General features: G+C 42.7%; 1 protein-coding gene across 1 annotated transcript in view; it reads left to right on the top strand.

Annotated features, from left to right (window-relative positions):
• LOC309561775 (antiviral innate immune response receptor RIG-I-like) overlaps positions 1–18,791 on the top strand; it is a 67,876-nt gene extending 49,085 nt beyond the window's left edge. The window contains exons 18-21 of the mRNA XM_082265795.1: positions 9,269–9,439; positions 10,329–10,480; positions 15,520–15,666; positions 18,305–18,791. Coding sequence (XP_082121921.1) covers positions 9,269–9,439; positions 10,329–10,480; positions 15,520–15,666; positions 18,305–18,622 — 788 coding nt within the window. The 3' untranslated portion in view covers positions 18,623–18,791. The remainder of the gene's footprint in view (positions 1–9,268; positions 9,440–10,328; positions 10,481–15,519; positions 15,667–18,304) is intronic.
• The last annotated feature ends 498 nt before the right edge of the window (positions 18,792–19,289 follow it).

Raw genomic sequence — 19,289 nt, 5'->3', positions numbered from 1 at the left:
ACAGCTGCACAGACTTTTTTTTGTGCACCCGGTCATTTGATTTTTCCTCTATATGGAATGGAAGCACCTTGGAGGGCCTGAGCCCCACTTGAGAGGATGGTTGAGATTTTCCTCTTTGAGGGGGCATTTGTCAAACGATGGAAAACATTAGTGATATGCCTTAACGCAAAGACCACTAGACTGTTTGAGGGAGTGCTCACTCTTCAGCATCCTACTGACAGACAGCTAGAGTTCTTTCTTCAATCTGGGTTTAAAATGGCTGGTCTTATCCTCTGCCCCATATTGGCAGTGACTTTATTCTGTCAGTGTCTGAATTGGTGGACTTCCTCAAAAAGTGTTTCCTCCACCTCCTTATTTTGATAGAGAGGATGAAACAAACTTCTGAAGCTGTTCTTCCATTGTGATGACTTATTACAAGCATCTAAAACTTGTTTCTCTGTCGCTCATTGACAGACGTAGTCCTCCTTGATTAATATCAACTCGGGTTATACTGCCCTCTACAGGAGTAGGACTAGACAGGAAAGAAAACGTTCTGGCCACACCCTAGGGGCAGTCCCAGAGGGTATATCCTCTCACTTCCTGCTAAAGCAAATCAGTTTTTTCTGTCTAGTTAGGAGTAAGGACCTAGATTCCTTGCTAGGATCTTCGGTCCTGGCAAGATTTTTTTTTTAGAAATACTTTTTTAGACCGCTTTTTTTCTCCAGTGTTCCTGTGAGATCTTCGAGCAAATACGCAGAAACTGGGCGACGGGCTGGATGTTGAGATCCAGTGGTCACCCCAGTTCAGCCTACGAGCGCGTGCAGGCCATAGCTCCGCGCTGGGTCAGCCGCGACATAGTCCCACTGGACGGGGACTGACCCTTGCGATTTAAACGTCTCGTCTGGACGCCAATGACCAACAGAGTCACGGCGTCCGTATTGGTCAACAGCCCCCCACCCCGGTGGAGAAGGGTTCTGTCAGGAGTTGGCGCCCGCCTGGTTCCGGTATGGTGAGTAGAATGTTCCCCCTCTCCCCCTGTCGGGTTGTTGGTGGACGCGGGCCCCTCTCTGGGATGGTCAGACACTCGGTTTTCTGGGTCTCCCCTCTATCCTATAACAGGTCACAGATCCCCCAATTTGAGTGTGATTTTTGTGAATAGAAACCAGGAGGCTTGGTTTGGGAGCTAACTATCTAAAGTCACTATATGACTGTAAGGGTGACTGAAGTCAGTGGCAGACTACTAAAAGGCATTACTATTGAGGTATAGAGGTATCCTACCTGTCTAGTGTGTACACATGCCTGAGTTACTGCAGCCACAGATCGCCATCCCTCCAGAAAGCCGGTCACTTCCACAGGCCGCACAGCCTCCCGCAGGCCGAGGACACCTCCCGCAGGCCGAGGCACTTCCGCAGGCCGCACAGGCCGAATGCACACATCCCGCAGGCTGCTGCTAGCTTGCAAGCCGCCGCTATCCTACACAGGCCGCCGCCATTTTCCTGCAGATCGCACGAGGCCGCCATATTGGCGTAGCCTCGTGTCTCCAGCATGGGGGCAGCCATGTTTGAGGTGACCAAACACCTCGTGGAGTAATTGGGAGGCGCCGGAAGGTGTGTAAAGGGGCGGAGCCACCTCCTTGGCCCAGGGAAAGCAAGCCAAAGACTTCCTGTCTGTAACAGACAGTGCTGGAAGCAGGTTGATAAGAAACTTCTGTGCATCAGGTGAGCCTTGGGGTCTCTCTCTCTCTCTCTCTTTCTGAGGGGTCCAAGCAGGTAGACTGAGGGGCGCTACTGCGCTGGGGGACTAAGTTTTAAAAAAAAAAAAAAAAAAAAATGTTTTTTTCTTGCAATTAATTTTTTTTGTGTTTGCTGGCAAGTGTCTTGTTACATGAACCCTGCCACTCATGTATCCCTACCTGATCCCCTCGGGGTGGCCACAGGACCCTCCAGTACCCTACTTGTGATGATGCATTATCAGCAGTTTTGGAGTCTTTGGTATCCCGGGTGGAGGTAGCCTGTCAGGGACGGGGTCAAGAAGAGCGACCCCCGCCTACCCCTATGTCATCTGATACTTCAGATACGGATTCTGAGCTTGTCATTGCCGGGAAACCTTGAATCTTGAGGTTACACTGGCAGAGGTAGCTGAGACTCATATTCCTTTTTTTGGTACTAGCAAGCCTACAAAAATGGTGAAGGGTTTCCCTTGCCCAAATGGGGTCTTCCGTAAACGAGCCCCTGCTATTTCCAAACGCATTGCTAGGCGCTATCATTTTGAGGAATCCCTCATTACAAAGATGGACGGTACCACCAATAGTGGACTCACCGATTTCCAGACTAAATAAAGCCACTGTTATCTCGTTGGATTGACAGAATGGGCCCCACCCATCTCTAGGGTGGGGGGACGTCTTCACCGGTTTCCGGATCCAGGGCTTTCCAGAATCCCAGATAAAGGGGTTCGCAAGGTCATATGGTCGGGATACAAGATCGAGTTTCGATCACTTCCACCGGTGCGATTCTTCCCTTCCAATATTCGACATCCCCGGGTCGCTTAAAAAGCTTTGCGGGGAACAGCTTGATGCAACAAGCAGTGGTAGTTCCCATTCCTTGGAAGAGTTCTAGTCGAACCATAGGCGTGCGCACAGGGTGTGCCGGGTGTGCCTGGGCACACCCTAATCACCTAGGGCACATTAGCATTATCGCTCTGTTTGCCAGTGAGGAGATGGGAAAGATCTCCCTCAGACCTGCTCTGCCATAAGAGAAGTGCCACACACTTCTATTTCACTTTGCCAGCAGGGAGAGTAATGTATCGGGGCCATGTACATGTAGGCAAACATATGCATGTGTATTTAAACTTTGGGGTGCACACCCTAATGCAATAGGCTGCGCACACCTATGAGTCGAACCTGTTCACAATGCCCAGGAAAAAGGGCTAGGTGCGTCCAATTCTGGTCTTGGAAGAGATGGAGTCCATCCATACAGTGGTGGCCTCCCTGCATCAGGGGGATTTCCTGGCGTCCATAGACATTTAGGATGCCTATCTTCATATCCCCATCTTCGCAGGACATCAGCGTTTTCTTTGCTTTTCCAAAAGATCATCCCTGGTTCCCACCAGGAGACTGAACTATCTGGGGCTAATTTTGGATACATCCTTGGCAAGAGTGTTTCTCCAGGCGGAGAAACTCCAGAAGATTCAGTCATTGATTCGGATGTTGCTGTCCGTCAACTGGCTGGGATTGATGGTCGCCTCCTTAGAGGCAGTACCGTTTGCCCAGTCTCATACCCAAATTCTCCAAAGAGGAGATTCTTCTCATATGAAATCGGAATCCCGATTCCCTGGACAATCGGATCCGATTGAGCGAGCAGACCAGGGAGGCTTTGGTCTGGTGGCTTTGGTCTCCGATGCTCAGCCAGGGGAAGTCATTTCTTTTGATAAATTCCAGGTTACCGATAAAGGTGTTGGAACTGAGAGCGATCAGACTTTGTCTGATTTACTGGACCGAGCAGCTCCAGGGCAGTCCGGTTCGGATCCAATCGGACTATGCCACGGTCACGACTTATGTCAATCACCAAGGGGCACCAAGAGTGCCCTGGCGGCCATAGAAGTGGCCAACATTCTTTATTGGGGGAACAGTTGTTCCAGTTCTCTCCGCGATATTTATCACGGTTGTGGACAGGCAGATTATTTCAGCCGTCAGATTCTGGATCAAGAGGAATAGTCTCTTCATCCAGAGGTATTTCACCAGCTGTCCCTTCATTGGGGCACCCCGGATATGGATCTGTTGGCAGGTTGGCTCAACAGGGCTCGCGCCCGCGATCCTCTGGCAGACGCAGCAGACGCGCTGAGCGCCCCGTAGGGGAAGTATCAGCTACTGTATGTCTTCCCCCCTCTCAAGTTACTGCTGAGATTTCTCCACAGGATAGAGGTGGAGGGAACTCCAGTTATCCTGGTAATTCCGGGCTGGCCTCGTCAAGCCGGGTACGCCGACTTGGGCAGGCTAGTCGCAGACGCTCCTTGGAGACATCTTCTCAGGGAGGATCTGCGGTCTCAAGGACCGATCTTCCATCGTGCTTTACAGTCGCTGGTTTTAACGGCCTGGCCATTGAGACCCAGGTTCTGAAGGACAGGGGATTGTCAGCTTCAGTTATTCCTACTCTAATTAAAGCAAGGAAAGCGACTTCTAGCAAATTCTATTATCGCACATGGAAGACTTATATTGCGTGGTGTGAATCGTTGGGATTTCCCCCACGTACCTATTTGGTGACCCGAATTTTGGCTTTTCTGCAAAAGGGGGTTGAGCAGAAACTATCCTTGAGCACTATCAAGGGTCAGGTTTTCAGCGTTAGCAATCTTCTTTCAGAAGCCGCTGGCTACTCATTCCTTGGTGCGGAATTTCATCCAGGGGGTGTGGCACTTTGCTCCGCCAGTGCGTGCGCCCTTACCGCCCTGGGATCTTAAATTGGTTTTGTCGGTTCTGCAGAAACCTCCCTTTTAAAATATTAGGGAGATTCCCTTGCTTACATTATCCCAGAAGGTGGCCTTCTTGGTGGCTATCACTTCTGCACGCAGGTTGTCAGAACTGGCTGCATTATCATGCCATTCCCCATATCTAGTGATTCATAGGGATAAGGTAGTTCTTCATCCGAAGCCATCCTTTCTTCCTAGGGTGGTTTCAGATTTTCATCTGAATGAAGATATTGTGCTACCTTCCTTGTGTCCTAAGCCCAATCATCCTCAGGAATGTGCGTTGCATTCCTTGGATGTAGTTCGGGCAATCAGGGTATACCTGAAGATTACGGAATCGTTCCGTAAAACGGATTCACTTTTTGGGATCACGGATGGCCCCAGAAAGGGGTAGCCTGCGTCTGCCGCGACTATCTCCAAATGGATTAGACAGACGGTGGTACAGGCTTATTCTATGTAAGGGTCGGAATCCTCCGTTCCCTGTTAAGGCGCACTCTATTCGGGCGCTTAGTGTTTCCTGGGCCTTCCACCATCAGGCGTCAGGGGTCCAGGTTTTCAAGGCGATTACTTGATCGTCGGTTCATACCTTTACAAAATTTTATAAAGTTGATGTGATGGCATCGTCGGATGCCTCATTTGGCCGCAAGGTTTTGCAGGCCGCAATTTGAGGAGACCGTTGGTCTACCTCGAGGGTTTGTTGGGTTTTTTCACTTAGGTCTCATCTTTTTGCTCGATGAGTCCTTGATGCACTGCTTTGGGACGTCCCGAGTTGATATTAATCAAGGAGGACTACGTCTGTCAATGAGCGACAGAGAAAAATGGATTTTTGTAAAATCTTACCGTAAAATCCTCTTCTCTTAAGCTCATTGACAGACGTAGTACCCGCCCCTCTGTTTTTGAGTTGGGTTGGGTTAAATTCTCTAAACACTCCTTTGTGACATAACTGATTTGCTGTAGCAGGAAGTGAGAGGATATACCCTCTGGGACTGCCCCTAGGGTGTGGCCAGAACGTTTTCTTTCCTGTCTAGTCCTACTCCTGTAGAGGGCAGTATAACCCGAGTTGATATTAATCAAGGAGGACTACGTCTGTCAATGAGCTTAAGAGAAAAGGATTTTACGGTAAGATTTTACAAAAATCCATTTGTCTCACATAGGACTGATGTCTGTTCAGATGCACCGAGCACTTTGACTGTGTGGATGGGATGCTGTTGCTGCATCCAAGAAGTTCCTGACTATCTTAGCCTTCATAGGACATTGAATATTTGACCTTAAAACCATGAATATTAATGCCATGGGTGGCCAGAGTGCTTGTGTGTTAATACATGGAGGGGGTCAGAGAAAACCCACTGACATCTACTTTGGCTGTAGGTTCTCTCAGGCCCTCAGAGCCTGACTCTTGATCAAACTGCAGGGCTTCTATGTTAATTCCTTTCAATCTCCCTTTGCATAAAGGTGCCCCCCCCCCCCACTTATACAAGGGTAATGGAGTTGTTTTCTATCATCACTCCCTCCCTGAGAAATGTTCACAGCATTTGGGTTATGTATAGCCACTTATGGTAAATGATGATACCCCTCAGCATTTCTTTTCCCCAGAGGGACTTCGGGACCTACAAGATTGACAAGGACCAGCTTTGCCTGTCCATTGCAAAAACTATGACCTGGCTTCTCATCATTCTTCAGAGACACCTATTACTTCCCAGGGCATTGAGCCTTTGACTCATGCTAGTGCCCTTTCCTGGCATCCCATTGTGATTAGGGATGATCAAACGGTTCGGGTCGACCATCGGTTCGACCCGAACATTGGGTGTTTGAAATTCGGCCGAATTCCGAACTTTGTGAGGTAAAAGTTCGGAATTCGGCCACCAGAACTGCCCAAAATGCAATGGGACAGGAACGGGGCTTTAAAAGCCCATGATTGGCCCAGAAACATCAGTAAAATGTGATTGGAGTGACTACGGGGTCCAGAGCCCAATGAGGAGTGAATAGGCCCCCCATACGCCCCCCAGTATATAACATAGCCCCACCAAAACTCTAGCACTGTAATACAGAGCCTGTGGAAGAGAATGGAAGCATTTGTGTTGCTCCAGTGTCATTTTGCAATTATTAGTGTGAGGAAAGGGATATGCAGTGTAGTTAGGGTACTATATACCACTATAGTTAGATTCAAAAATCTCATTTTTGTAGGGATAGCTTTAAGTGTCAGGGTGACCGTAGTGTAGCTTAAGGTGACCTGACTCGGCCATGTCAGGGTGACCGTAGTGTAGTTTAGGGTGAACTGACTCTGCCATGTCAGGGTGACCGTAGTGTAGTTAAGGGTGAACTGACTCTGCCATGTCAGGGTGACCATAGTGTAGTTTAGGGTGAACTGACGCTGCCATGTCAGAGTGACCATAGTGTAGTTAAGGGTGAGCTGACTCTGCCATGTCAGGGTGACCGAACTCTGCAGATTCTGGGTTAGGGGTATACATATATATATATCAAAAACGACAATTTTTAAGAACTTTTTTTTGCCTGATTCATAGTCCCTGGGGCATGACCCAGAACCCTAGGCACTTTTTAGGGGCATTTATTGGGTTTTAGGGCTTCAAAATGGTGTTTTTTGATTCCAGAAGTTCGGGTCCCATTGATTTCAATAGGGTTCTGGAATCCGAACCGAACTTTTAGGAAATTCGGGTGTTCTGGTCGAACCGAACTTTTCAAAAGTTCGATCATCCCTATAATATGATTAAACAGCTTCCTGTGAAGAACCTTTTCTGCCCTTAAACGTTTTCTGAGGAGACTAACACATGTAACAACCATGAACAAAGTATAGCTTGGCAGAGTTCGTTCAGAAGAGGAAATTCAGGGAAATATGCTCATCATGGATAATTACACTATTGGTCCATAAAGTGAAAATGGTGCAGAATTATTTACTTCAAGGTCATTACAAAAGGGACAAGGGGCAGTCTTTACGTCTGAAGGAAAAGAGGTTAAACCTTCTGAAACAAAAAGGCTTCTTCACAGGAAGTTCTGAAAATGTGGAATAGACTTCCCAAAAACTAGTTTAGGCCAGCGCAGTTGATTGAAAAAAATAAAAAAAAAGAGCTGGCTGTAATTCTTAACACATAGAATATAAGTAGATCTTAACATTTAAAGGTAATAATGCCAGAAATTAAAAAGCCCTGATATGCACTGCTTAATCTAATGTATAAAATGACACTCAGATCAAAATAACAAGTAAAGTCCATGTAATTAGGATGGAGAAAACAGATGAAAGCCCCACACCAGCTTCAGTGCAGCAGAAAATGCACACAACACCACCGTGTTTCCAGAAAGTCTCCTTACCAGAGAGTTTGGACCCTCAAATTATAGAGCAGTCATGTGAGACTGTAATATGAGTATATCCAAAGATCATCACTGAACATCCGATGGAGTGTCTTTGGTAACCTTTACAGGACTATACTTGTAAGCTTCACAATCGTACCTAAACCTCTCAGTCATGTAAGGTAGGTTGAGTGGAACAGAGACAAATCACAGTAGAATCATAGGGCCAGGCCAGCAGTGGAGCTTTCCAATATGGATCTTAATGAAAACCTGTTTGTAAACCTTTTGAGATAGAGGCCTAGGAAGGATTTTTTCCACCTCTGGAGCTGATGGAACCCTGCATTGTAGGATTCTTTTTGCCTTCCTCTGGATCAACTGTTATAGGGGTCTGTATATGAAAGTTTTCTGTGTATTTATTTTTCTAGTGGTTGAAATAGATGAACTTATGTCTTTTTTTTTTTTTCAACCTGACTAACTGTGTAATACGTTTAGCTAGATGGGGCTTTACAGGTGCCTAGTGTTGGCAGCTATCTCTCAACAGCGGGTGAGGCTGTTCAGCTTAAACCCTCAATAAAAAGGTCCAATCTCTGTGTACCTTTAGAATAATGCCATGACAGTGCTAGGAAAATTATGCTTAAGTATATCTAAAGTCAAAACTTTGTTTTAGTTATGGATAGAGTGGTGATGGGTTCAGTTAGGTTCACCATTGAGGGGATTCACGCTCATTATTGTCTTGTTTACCATTATCACCAGGACTGAAGAAGATGAGAAATTAAAATTTTGAATAGAGGGGATATCTTCCAATTAGGGCACTTGTTATTGTGACAGCTGGGGAGGGGGATTTCCTCTCACTTCTTGTTTTGCCTACAGGACAAGAAGTGAAAGAAAACCTGCCCAATGGCACACTTAAAGCGGTTGTAAACACTGGTATATGTAAGTATTTACAACCACTTTTAATATGACAGGGGTTTTAACCTTCCCTACTCTATCTGACATTTAAAGAAAGTTTTGGTTTTAGATATACTTTAAATAAGGAAGACATGATTTGGACCATTATTTTCCTGTGACTGTAGTGTACGATGCAGAGAAAAAAAGGAGTAAGACATAGAAAGACACAACTAGAAACAAGGTAAAAAATGTGTAGTATATAAATATTGTTGGTATCAACCAGGTGTCTTAGATCACTTTTACAATTATCCTATTCCCACCAAGATAGAAAGGAGAGGCCAACCTTGGGTTTATGCTAGGATGAAGGAAGAAACAGAGTGGAGCAGACCATGTTCCAAAATACACTCTAACATTTAAAACAGATAGGTTTCATATCCAAGCCAGTACAAAGAACAGTGTGTAATAATACATGTCAACCAGATTGTATTGGGGTGCAGTTTAGAAAAGTCAGTTTGGCTGACTGGTGACAATGGATACTGAATTATTCCTTAATAGGTAAGTCTGTACATTTGTTGCAGAGTGACAGCTCCACTTTAATAAATAATGTATTAATTATGTTTGTGTACCTTTTACATTTTAGGAATGAGCCTTCCAAACCAGAAAGGAGCTCTAGACACATTTAAATACTCAGGGAACAGCAAGTTGTTAATAGCTACATCCGTGGCTGATGAGGGCATAGATATCCCGGCATGTAATCTGGTTCTTCTCTATGAATATGTTGGCAATGTTACCAAGATGATCCAAGTTAGAGGTACAGCTATTAAATAAACAGAATGACAAACTACAAGTATTCCATATAAAAATCGTGCACACCAGTTCATATAGCAGTTCATATAGTCCATAGACTCCCAGTGACAAAATAATATTGCAGTCCCATGTTTCAAAATTTATGTCACCACCACTCCAAGTACCACAATACACCTTCTAATTGTGAAGCTACCGGAACCAGTGCTCACTTCTTACCAGATGTTGTTGACCTCCAGATTATAAGAGGTAAAAGCAGCATGAGAAAAAAAGACTCCCCGGTCACAGTGGCAATAACCAGTCTCCATGGCTGCCATAATCTGGTATGCCACCGGATGGCTTTCACACTGGCTCCAAGGTTCTAAATAAACTGCCATTCAAAGGTACATGTTCCACTCAAAAATTATAGGAAATACTCCTTAGCCCAGTATCATTCAAAAATGAGGGATTTATTCAATACTAGTAAACTTACAAGCTTATCACAGCATCAGACATACACATATCACGCTGCCGTCTGTCCTACGGTGGCGTCAAGGGTATTTTTTTTTTTTTTTTGTACCTGGAGTTAGTCTTTTAAATAGTTGGCTTTATTAGACAATATTGCCTCCTATAAAGCCGTTTTTTGGCCACGCTTTGATTTTCCAATATCCTATTGTAATACCTATAACCCTTTAAATCTCAGTACTACTTTCTTACTTTATTTATCTTTGTTCTATAGTCCTTTTTATTTTCTTTCTATCTATTGGTATTTTTTATAAATTGTTCATTTATGATAGAGTAGTCACAGGTTTGGCTTTTACTTATCTTTTCTTGCAGTAGAGGATGCCAGGGGTTTGGGGTAAGATTTCATATATTTTGTGATTTGAAAATAGCATATTCATATTTATATCACACAGGCAGAGGAAGAGCCAAAGACAGCAAGTGCTACCTTGTCACCAGCAAGCATGAGCAAGCTGAGAAAGAAAAAATTAACTTGCTGCATGAGTCTTTAATGAATAATGCAGTTTATGCACTCCAGAGGAAGGACAGAACTGAATTTATAAGACAGGTAACACTTGCAGTACTAATAATATTGTGGTAAATCTGAAAAGTGTAATATTCCAAGTCTAATTAGCATGTATGTACAGTATATAATAAGGGTATTATGTAGAGTTACTGTATATATTGTGACTTTTGCGCAAACACACACTGGTGTCCAAGCTAACGTATAAGCCAAATTCTAGGAAAAACATCAAAGAATGTACTTCTTATCTATAATATGGCTACCTGTGTTGCCTAACCCCTATGTATGTAATGATTCAGTTCTAGTAGTGCAGTTGGGTACAAGGGTGGACATATTTTCTGAGCTACTGTAGAAAAGATAGGTCATCGTTATTGGACACCCTTGAAGTTGTACAGGGACCCAGATGGGGATGGACAGACCTTCCGCTGTTGTTCTCTCTGATCCTAAAATGCTTATAGCCAGGCATAGAAATCATGTAGATGGGCAAGTGGAAAGTTGTCAAAAATATGATGGAGGGCATTGTCAGGATGTAGACATGCTTATGCATGCATAAAACTTGTTTTAAGTAGTGGCACTTTGGAATTGGTAGATTTTGTGATGACATTAAGAGAACTTGCTGCTGCTGCTCTTGGCACAGGTAATGTAAGTATTCTGCAGAGGGAATGTGTTTAGGAGTTAGGTTAGTTTATTGTTAGAGTGAAATTTAGAGAAAACATGATTTTCAGTTCTTTAACTGCAAGCACAGGACTCTCAGAGCTAAAAACAGATGCAACATGAGTCCTCAGCACAATGCCAGGACAAGGTCATTCAGTGTCCTGGGTGAAGATGCAAACTGCACCCTCTTCATTTATTGCATGTAAGTCTGCGTCTCTTTCAAGACAAGATAATATTTAAGCTAAGAGATCTATATCCCCAATCCTGTATCCCTAAGTTATAATAAAAGTAGTGAAAAGGGTAAAAATATTGCGCTTAAACACTTAAAACACAACCAAAAAAGTGCTTGTGTGCATAAACATATAAATAATAAATATATATACTAGTGAATAAATAAATAAATATATATGTTGTGAAAAGTCCTTAGTGAAATATATCAACAATCCTTAAAGTGCCCAGTGCAATACGGATCTCTCAGCAATGACTGAAAATCACTTTAGCTTCAAGTGAGGGACCTCCACCATAGGGACTTTCTCCACCCAGTGCTCAGGGTAAATACTTCTTACCGAAGCTGGTGGACCCCTTAATTACAGGGGGTCTAAAACAGCATATAAGGTCCACAAATGCCTCCAAGCTATCCTTCAGGTCCCTTAATAAGGCTCAGCTCGCACAAGGAACTCCAAGTATTTCCAGGGTGGTATGGTATGGAGAAAAAGATAAGGAAACTCCGATAGTGTAGTATGTTCTATTATAGGGGTTTATTAATAGAAATGCACTTACTCAAACATCATATACAGAATGCCTTCATGGGGTAAATGCAGCATGGGTTCGGTGTACGGGACGCTCCTCTCTTCCTGCGTATCACCAACCCGGAACTCCACGGTCTCACGTTCCCGACGCACGTTTCGTCAGACGCGCTGACGTCATCAGGGGATCATGTGACCGTACGTTTCCATTCACAATAAATAGAAGAATCGGACTGACAACATCCAATCGCTGGCCCGCGGTTACTGAACCGCCTATTCCTTCCGGGATGTTAGGTTCTCTCCTCCTACCAGGAAGTACTCCGCGGCCATATCTTATTTGGGCAACTCGCCAATACTTCGCTATATTAAACCTGAATAGACAATCGCCAATATTAAAAGAGATCCGACTGTCATCCTAAAGTCTAAAATGTATTCAAATGCCAATCAATGTATACCAAATAGAGCGATGGGATGCTGTTTACAGTGAATGATATAAACAGTTTAAATATATATATATTACCCTCAATAACAATTTATAGATCAAACTACATATACTTTATTAAAATTATTAAAACATATATTATATTATTTTTAACCATATCCCTAAAAAAGTTTTAATTTATTAATATAGTAGATCTAGTGTTAAAAAAATTTTGTTAAATTCATTGTTGCTAATAACATTTATTAAAATTAGTGCTAAGAAATAAAAGATGAAGTGCGCTAAATGGGAAATGAATAAAATTCTCAAAGGTATATTTGCAGATAAAATTATAGATAAAAAGGATATATTAGGTTGATTTTAATTTTAAATTTTAAAAATTCGAGATGTAACAATTAAGATCGATATCAATATTCATACCCGACGGCTGTAAAGTTTGCATTTTGTATATCCATTGGGTTTCATTCATGGAGATCTTTTTAGTCATATTTCCCCCTCTCCAATGACGATCTACTCTATCGATACCACAAAAGGTCATCTGAGATGGGTCCCTATTGTGGTATAGACGGAAATGATTGGAAAGGCTATGCTTGGGAAATCCTCTCCTTACATTTCCCACATGTTCATTGATCCGGATAGAAAGTTCTCGTGTGGTCCTGCCTATATATTGTAATCCACATGGACAACTTATCAAATAAGTCACATGTGTGGATCTGCATGAGATTAGTTTTTTGATCGCATATTGTTGTCCTGTAACTTTTGACTGAAAGCTGGTGATTTTCCTAGGATTTTTCTTTGTCATTAGGCAGGCATTGCATTTACCACAAGGAAAAAAACCTTTAACATCCAAAAAAGTCGGTTTGTTTTTTGGGGGGTCAGGTATGTTTGGTGCCAGCATATGTCTCAGGTTTGGGGCCTTCCTGTAAATGAAATGTGGTCTTTCCGGAAGGACCTTATTCAAAGTTTTGTCCTTCAATAAAATAGACCAATGCTTACGCACAATTGCTTCCACCTGCTTATAATTTCTGTTAAAATCTGTTAAAAACGCCAGTTCCCCTTTAGTTTCTATTTCCTTCTTTTTAGTTTTTAGTAACTCACTCCTAGGCATCCGATGTACCTGATCTCTGATTTTAGTAATAAAAGTAGACACACTATAATGAAAAATGCTTGGTCAAAAAATGAAAAACATGGACACAGCGAAGGGAAAAAAGTGGGAGCACAAATAGTGACCTGAATGTTGTGCATATCCACACTGAATTGTTCACTGGGCGCATCCAAAGAGGCATGCTTAAATGGAACTTATGTTTATTTGCTCTGTACACTGCACCCACAAATATCCCTATTTATTTACTTTTGCACTTTGAGGCAGTAACTTGCCTGGCTAATTTGAGGTGTTAAAGTGGAACTTTACCCATAGCAAATTGATAAAAAATAATGCAAGTAACATACATTCCACATTAATTATTAAATTATTGCCTCCGGCATTGTTCCTGTTTGTTCTTACGGGAGGCTGCAATTTTTATGAAGCCCAGAAACCCTGAGCAGCAGTAAATCTTTAGGATGTCAGCAGATCGGCCTCTAGTAGATTTTTAGAGAGCAAAAAAAATATAAAGAGCAACTGAGTTTGTGGAGAGCAAAGTGAGAAAATGTATTACTAGATTTTAGTATAGGCACTAAAAAATGCTGAAGTGCAAAATAACGAAAGTAAATGCTAAACCATGCTCAGGTTAGACCTGCTTTCATTTAATTGTAAAGTGAGCTGAATAGAAAGTGTGCAAGGAGCATGCAGAGGGTTAGTGTGTGGAGCATTGACCCTTTTCACATGACCAGGATTTACATAGGAGACACTGTGGGGTCACATGGAGAACACCAATTAACTCTGCATCAACCCTCAGCAGGTTGCCCTGAGATCGTGAAAGCACTGCCTCATTCAGCATCTCTGCAGATTCCTTGTCTGTATTGGAGGGTAAAGTGTACAGTCTCTGTATCCTGGCAGTTTGCAGACTCTGAGGAGTTTAGAAATCACACATAATAGTACAGCACCTCATCACTGTAAACAGAGCCAGCAGAGGAGATCTTCCACTATTCACCTCCTTTGCCGGCATCTGCATTCGATTATGTCATTTATTAGAAGCAAGTAGTGGAAAAGCTCCTCTGCCAGCTCTGTTTATAGCAGTAAAAGGTGACGGTATTCAATTGCAGCTGCAGACGTTCTTGTAACTTTTGGCTGCAAGAAGATCCATGGCACTTATGCTAGCACTGCCCCTGCCCTCTGAAGCACTGCCCCTGCCCTCTGAAGCACTGCCCCTGCCCTCTGACTCCGGTGCCCTGAATGGGCAATATGGCAGATTCCCTTAAAGCGGTGTTCCAGCTGGGGAAAAAAAAATTAAAAGTCAGCAGCTACAAATACTGTAGCTGCTGACTTTTAATATGTAGACACTTACCTGTCCAGGGCGCCTGCAATGTTGGCACCCTAGCCGATTTTTGGATCGGCTCTCAGGTGCTGTCACAGCCATTAATTGTAAGTGAAGCCTTTTGGTTCCCTAACGCGCGCTGCGCTTTCCAACTGGCTCGGCAGTGGGGGAAGGAGGGCGGGGGCCGAACTTCTGAGGGATGGCGCCGTGGCGCTGTCTTCCGGAAGTGGAAGAGGGTACCTGTCAGAAACAGGTACCCATTCCCCCCACCCCCTAAAAGGTGCCAATTGTGGCACCGGAGGGGGGGGGGGAGCAGATCAGCAGAAGTTCCACTTTTGGGTGGGACTCCGCTTTAAAAGCTTTCTCTTGTACAGCAAAAGCCCACCTGTGAGTGCTTACTGTAAAGAAAGCACTGACATGATTGGGAATCAGCTGTCATATTTTACCTTGGGGTTTAACGGTCAGTGTAAAATCAGGTTAGGTCAATACATGCAAAAAAACAACACACGGGTTGATTTACTAAATCTGGAGAGTGCTAAATCTGGTGCAGCTGTGCATGGTAGCCAATCAGCTTCTAAATTCAGCTTGTTAAACTTTGACAAAAAAAAAACGTAGAAGCCGATTGGTTTCTTTGCAGATCACCAGATTTTGCACTCAGTTTTAGTGAATAAACCCCACAGAGACTAAGTTCAGATAACAGGGCAGTGAGTACCTCCTACTTTTTTTAATTGACTTTTCCAGCTCAGCCTGGACATAGGTACCACTTTAGGTTTCAATAAATGTTGCCTAAAATTTTATCTAATCAATTCAAATTTTTCTTTTTATTCACAGAACCTTCAGTTTCAAAGAGAAGAGAAAAGGCTTCGTGATTTTAAAAAGAATGTTAAAGCACCTGTTCTATCAGAGGAGAACAGACGTCTGCTTTGTGGAAAATGTTTAACTTTTGCATGTGATACAGATAACATCAGAATTATAAATGTAAGTAGAAAAGTCACACATACTGTATTAAACAAGCAATTTAAATGCATACATTTATCTATAGATATACCTATAGGTACTGTAATTATCTCCTAAATGTGCACCGTTTAGGAGATATTTACTGTAGATGCATCCGGTGACATCAACGGCTCTGAAGGAACATCCACCCGTCCTGTGTCGTGAATGGAGGCTCCTGCTTGCATGCGCAGGAGTGATGTCATCACGGCTCCGGCCACTCACACAGCTTGAGTCCTTGAACCCGAAAGGAAGACCGGGTGAAGATGAAAAGCGCCTGCAGCGATGACAGCGCGCCGCTGGAAGGATTCATTTTCAGGTAAGTTTCACATAATGTGCAAGTATACGATGCATACCAGCACATTAGGACATTGCCCTGCAGGCAATGTCATAATAAAAAAGAAAACAGCTGTTTACTACTGCTTTAATAAAGAGGTTAGTTGAGTAGAATACACATTCTTAAGCCCCAACTTCAGCGACCTGCAAGTGGAATGGCTCAGTTTATGCAGACAGTGCTTGGAAATATTGCACACACAAAGTGAGGGGATTTATCGAAACTGGAGCAGCCAGAATCTGGAGCAGCTGGGCATGGCCACCAATCAGCTTTTATCGTTTATTTTCAAAGAATAACTGAACAAGCTGAAGATAGGATCTGATTGTTATGATGGTTATCATGCACAGCTTCTTCATATTCTTTCTGCTTCAGTTTAGATAAATTCATCCCAATATACAGTATATGGGTGTATAGAGAAGAGGGCTGGGAAGCCTGCCCACACAGAAATATGTATATAGACTCATAAAATATGCAAGTTCTGACTAGATAACTGTTGTATTTAAGCATCTACCTAGGGGATGTAAAAAACATATATGGTTGTAGGAAAATGTCAGCACACCAACGTGGCAAAAATAATGCACTTTTCCTTCACTGATGCAAAACAAAAAAACAGTCCTATGAGCTCTGAAAGGCCAGTTTTTGCTGGGCACATAGTTAATCACACACAGGACACTGTGGAACTGTTTCAGCAAAAAAGCATTTCGATATAATGTAGTCTACCGTATCTCCGCAGCCTAGATCCAAACCTCAGAACATAGGCCTATGAGGTATGTATGCAAGGGTGGCTTTGCTTGTAACAGGTCATTAAAGTCATGTACCAATGTGTATGGGCATTGCATTATCCCTTAAATTGTCTCCTATGATCTAGGTTACAATTATTTAGAATTTCAGGATTCAGCCATTCACACACACTGGGAGGGATTTACTAAAGCTGGTGCACACAGAATTTTTTTATGTATTATTTTTAGTCCTTATTTACCTGTTGAACCTGTGTATGAATGCTTTTAAATTGCCTGTCAGTTCTAATTATTGTTATACGAAATATGAAGTTCTTGACTGTTTCAGGCTCTTGGACTCATATATACTAAAAGGTGCATTTTTCACTCACCTGTCCCTTTACAAATTTTGAGTGTTTTTCTCACAACAATATTTGGGTGTATGATGATGATATTATTTCCCCTGCCACCAGTAGACCCTCATCTCCATGATTAAGTCCCGAGGGAGGGGTAAAACATGTTGGGGGCATGGCTTGGATGAATCGAGCTGAGGCTGCTTTTACCTGCTAACCATTCGGGCTGGGCTATGTAGTCCTATTTTTGCAGCGTGCCTTGGATGAGTGCTCAGCCTGCACCCTCACTAGATAGTGGCATTCAACTCATAGGACATTCTAGCCTGAAGAATGGGGACCCTTAAGCATTTATCACACCAGTTTTAGTAAATCTCCCCCCATTGTGTCTCAGAGATATTGCATATCAGTGGTGAATTGGGTTGACTGCCATCTAATGAATATTTGGAAAATTTCAGAATAGCTGCCAGCACTTCAACAATAAAAGTAGACAATAAATAACATAACGTTTATGATCCGGTTCATAGTAGTGCAAAGTGCAGTAGGCAATAAAAAACGAATCAGCTCTCTACTTTCTGATGTCAGATCATTCACTTTGCACATTACTGTCTGCCTTATTACCTGGTGATAGTAACTTACATCCCAGTAGAAAAGAAGCCCAACCTATGCATATATCAACCAGTTTACCAATATATTTGTTCAAATATAATAAAGTAATTGTAAAGTCTAATTTTTTTCAAACAAAACAACAAACATGTTATACTTACCTTCTCTGTGCAGTTGATTTTGCACAAAGCAGCCCAGATCCTCCTCTTCTCGGGTCTCTCTTTGCTGCTCCTGGCCCATCCCTGCTGTCAAGGGCCCCCACAGGAAGCAGCTTGCTATGGGGGCACCCGAGTCGAGCTGCAGCTCCATCTGTCCATTAAGACACAGAGCTGCTATTTGGCCCGCCCCCTCTCTCTCTTGATTGGCTGACTGACTTTGATTGTCAGCCGTGGGAGCCAATGACGCAGCTGCTGTGTTTCAGCCAATCAGGAGGGAGAGTCCCGGATGGGCGAGGGACTCGTGGACATCGCTGGACAGAGTTTAGGTTCAGGTGAGTATTAGGGAGTGCTGGGGAGGCTGCTACACCCAGAAGGGTTTTTATCCCAGTACATATAATGCATTAAGACAAAAAACCTGCTCACTTTACAACTCCTTTAACTGCTCTCTTTGCTTAACAGAAATCCCATCACACAGTGATCGACAAAAGCTTCAAGGACAAGTATATCACTAGAGAACACTCAAAGCCAATGTCATTTGGTGGCTTCCAGAAAAAGTGCAAGATATTCTGCAAAAATCCCAAATGTGGAGACGATTGGGGAATTTCTGGCAACTACCAGAGCTTCCAGAACATTCCACTTATCAAAATTGACAAGTTTGTGATAGAAAATCCTAACGGGCTCCGGGAATATTTCAACAAGTGGGCGAAGGTTAATTTCAGAATTAAGGAATTCAACCAAGAAGAAATAGATGAATCCTTCTCTGCCAACACAAATTAGGACAGTCAGTACTTGTAATTGGGACTTTTTTTAAGTGACTTTGATAGTTTAAAAACAGAAGTATGTGATCTTTTGTTAAGAAAATAGAATGTCCATAATGAGATTAAATCATTAGTATAAAGCGATCATCATTTTAACTAAAGTGATGTTCCATTAACTGTCAGTAGACACAAAATGTTTGTAGAATTTTTACACCTCTGTAACTTTTCTTTTTTTTAGAATTAGAAGTTCCTGATTACTACATGATATACTAAACTACAGGAATAAAAAGTGAAATATACATGGTATCTGAAGCTGGTTGTTTGTGTTCTAGAGCTCTTCCTTTTAATGTGCTGTGAAGGAAGACAGATGTGTAATTCTTTTACTGCAATATGTTCCCTGCTGTTAATTGTGGTGAGATATTAATTGAGTTTCTAGTGATGTACCGGCAATATTTAGCCTTACAACAGTTGGTAAAAGAAATTAAATATATCATGAAATGAAAAAACATCCATTTATTGCCATATTATTCTGGTTCTCTTGTTGTTCATGAGAAGCAATAACTGTTATCTAAAGGCAGCCATAGAGAACCCTTAAAAACAAGTATGACATTAATCAATGTTTCTAAAAGTCAAAGTTTAATCTACTTATACTTTGCTTTCTCTGGTTCTTCAATTTCTTTCTTCTT

Source organism: Pelophylax lessonae, assembly GCF_965119305.1.
Source record: "Pelophylax lessonae genome assembly, chromosome: 1".
NCBI classification, from domain to species: domain Eukaryota; kingdom Metazoa; phylum Chordata; class Amphibia; order Anura; family Ranidae; genus Pelophylax; species Pelophylax lessonae.
Note: the sequence above shows the minus strand (reverse complement) of the source record. Positions and strands in the feature narration are given on the sequence as shown.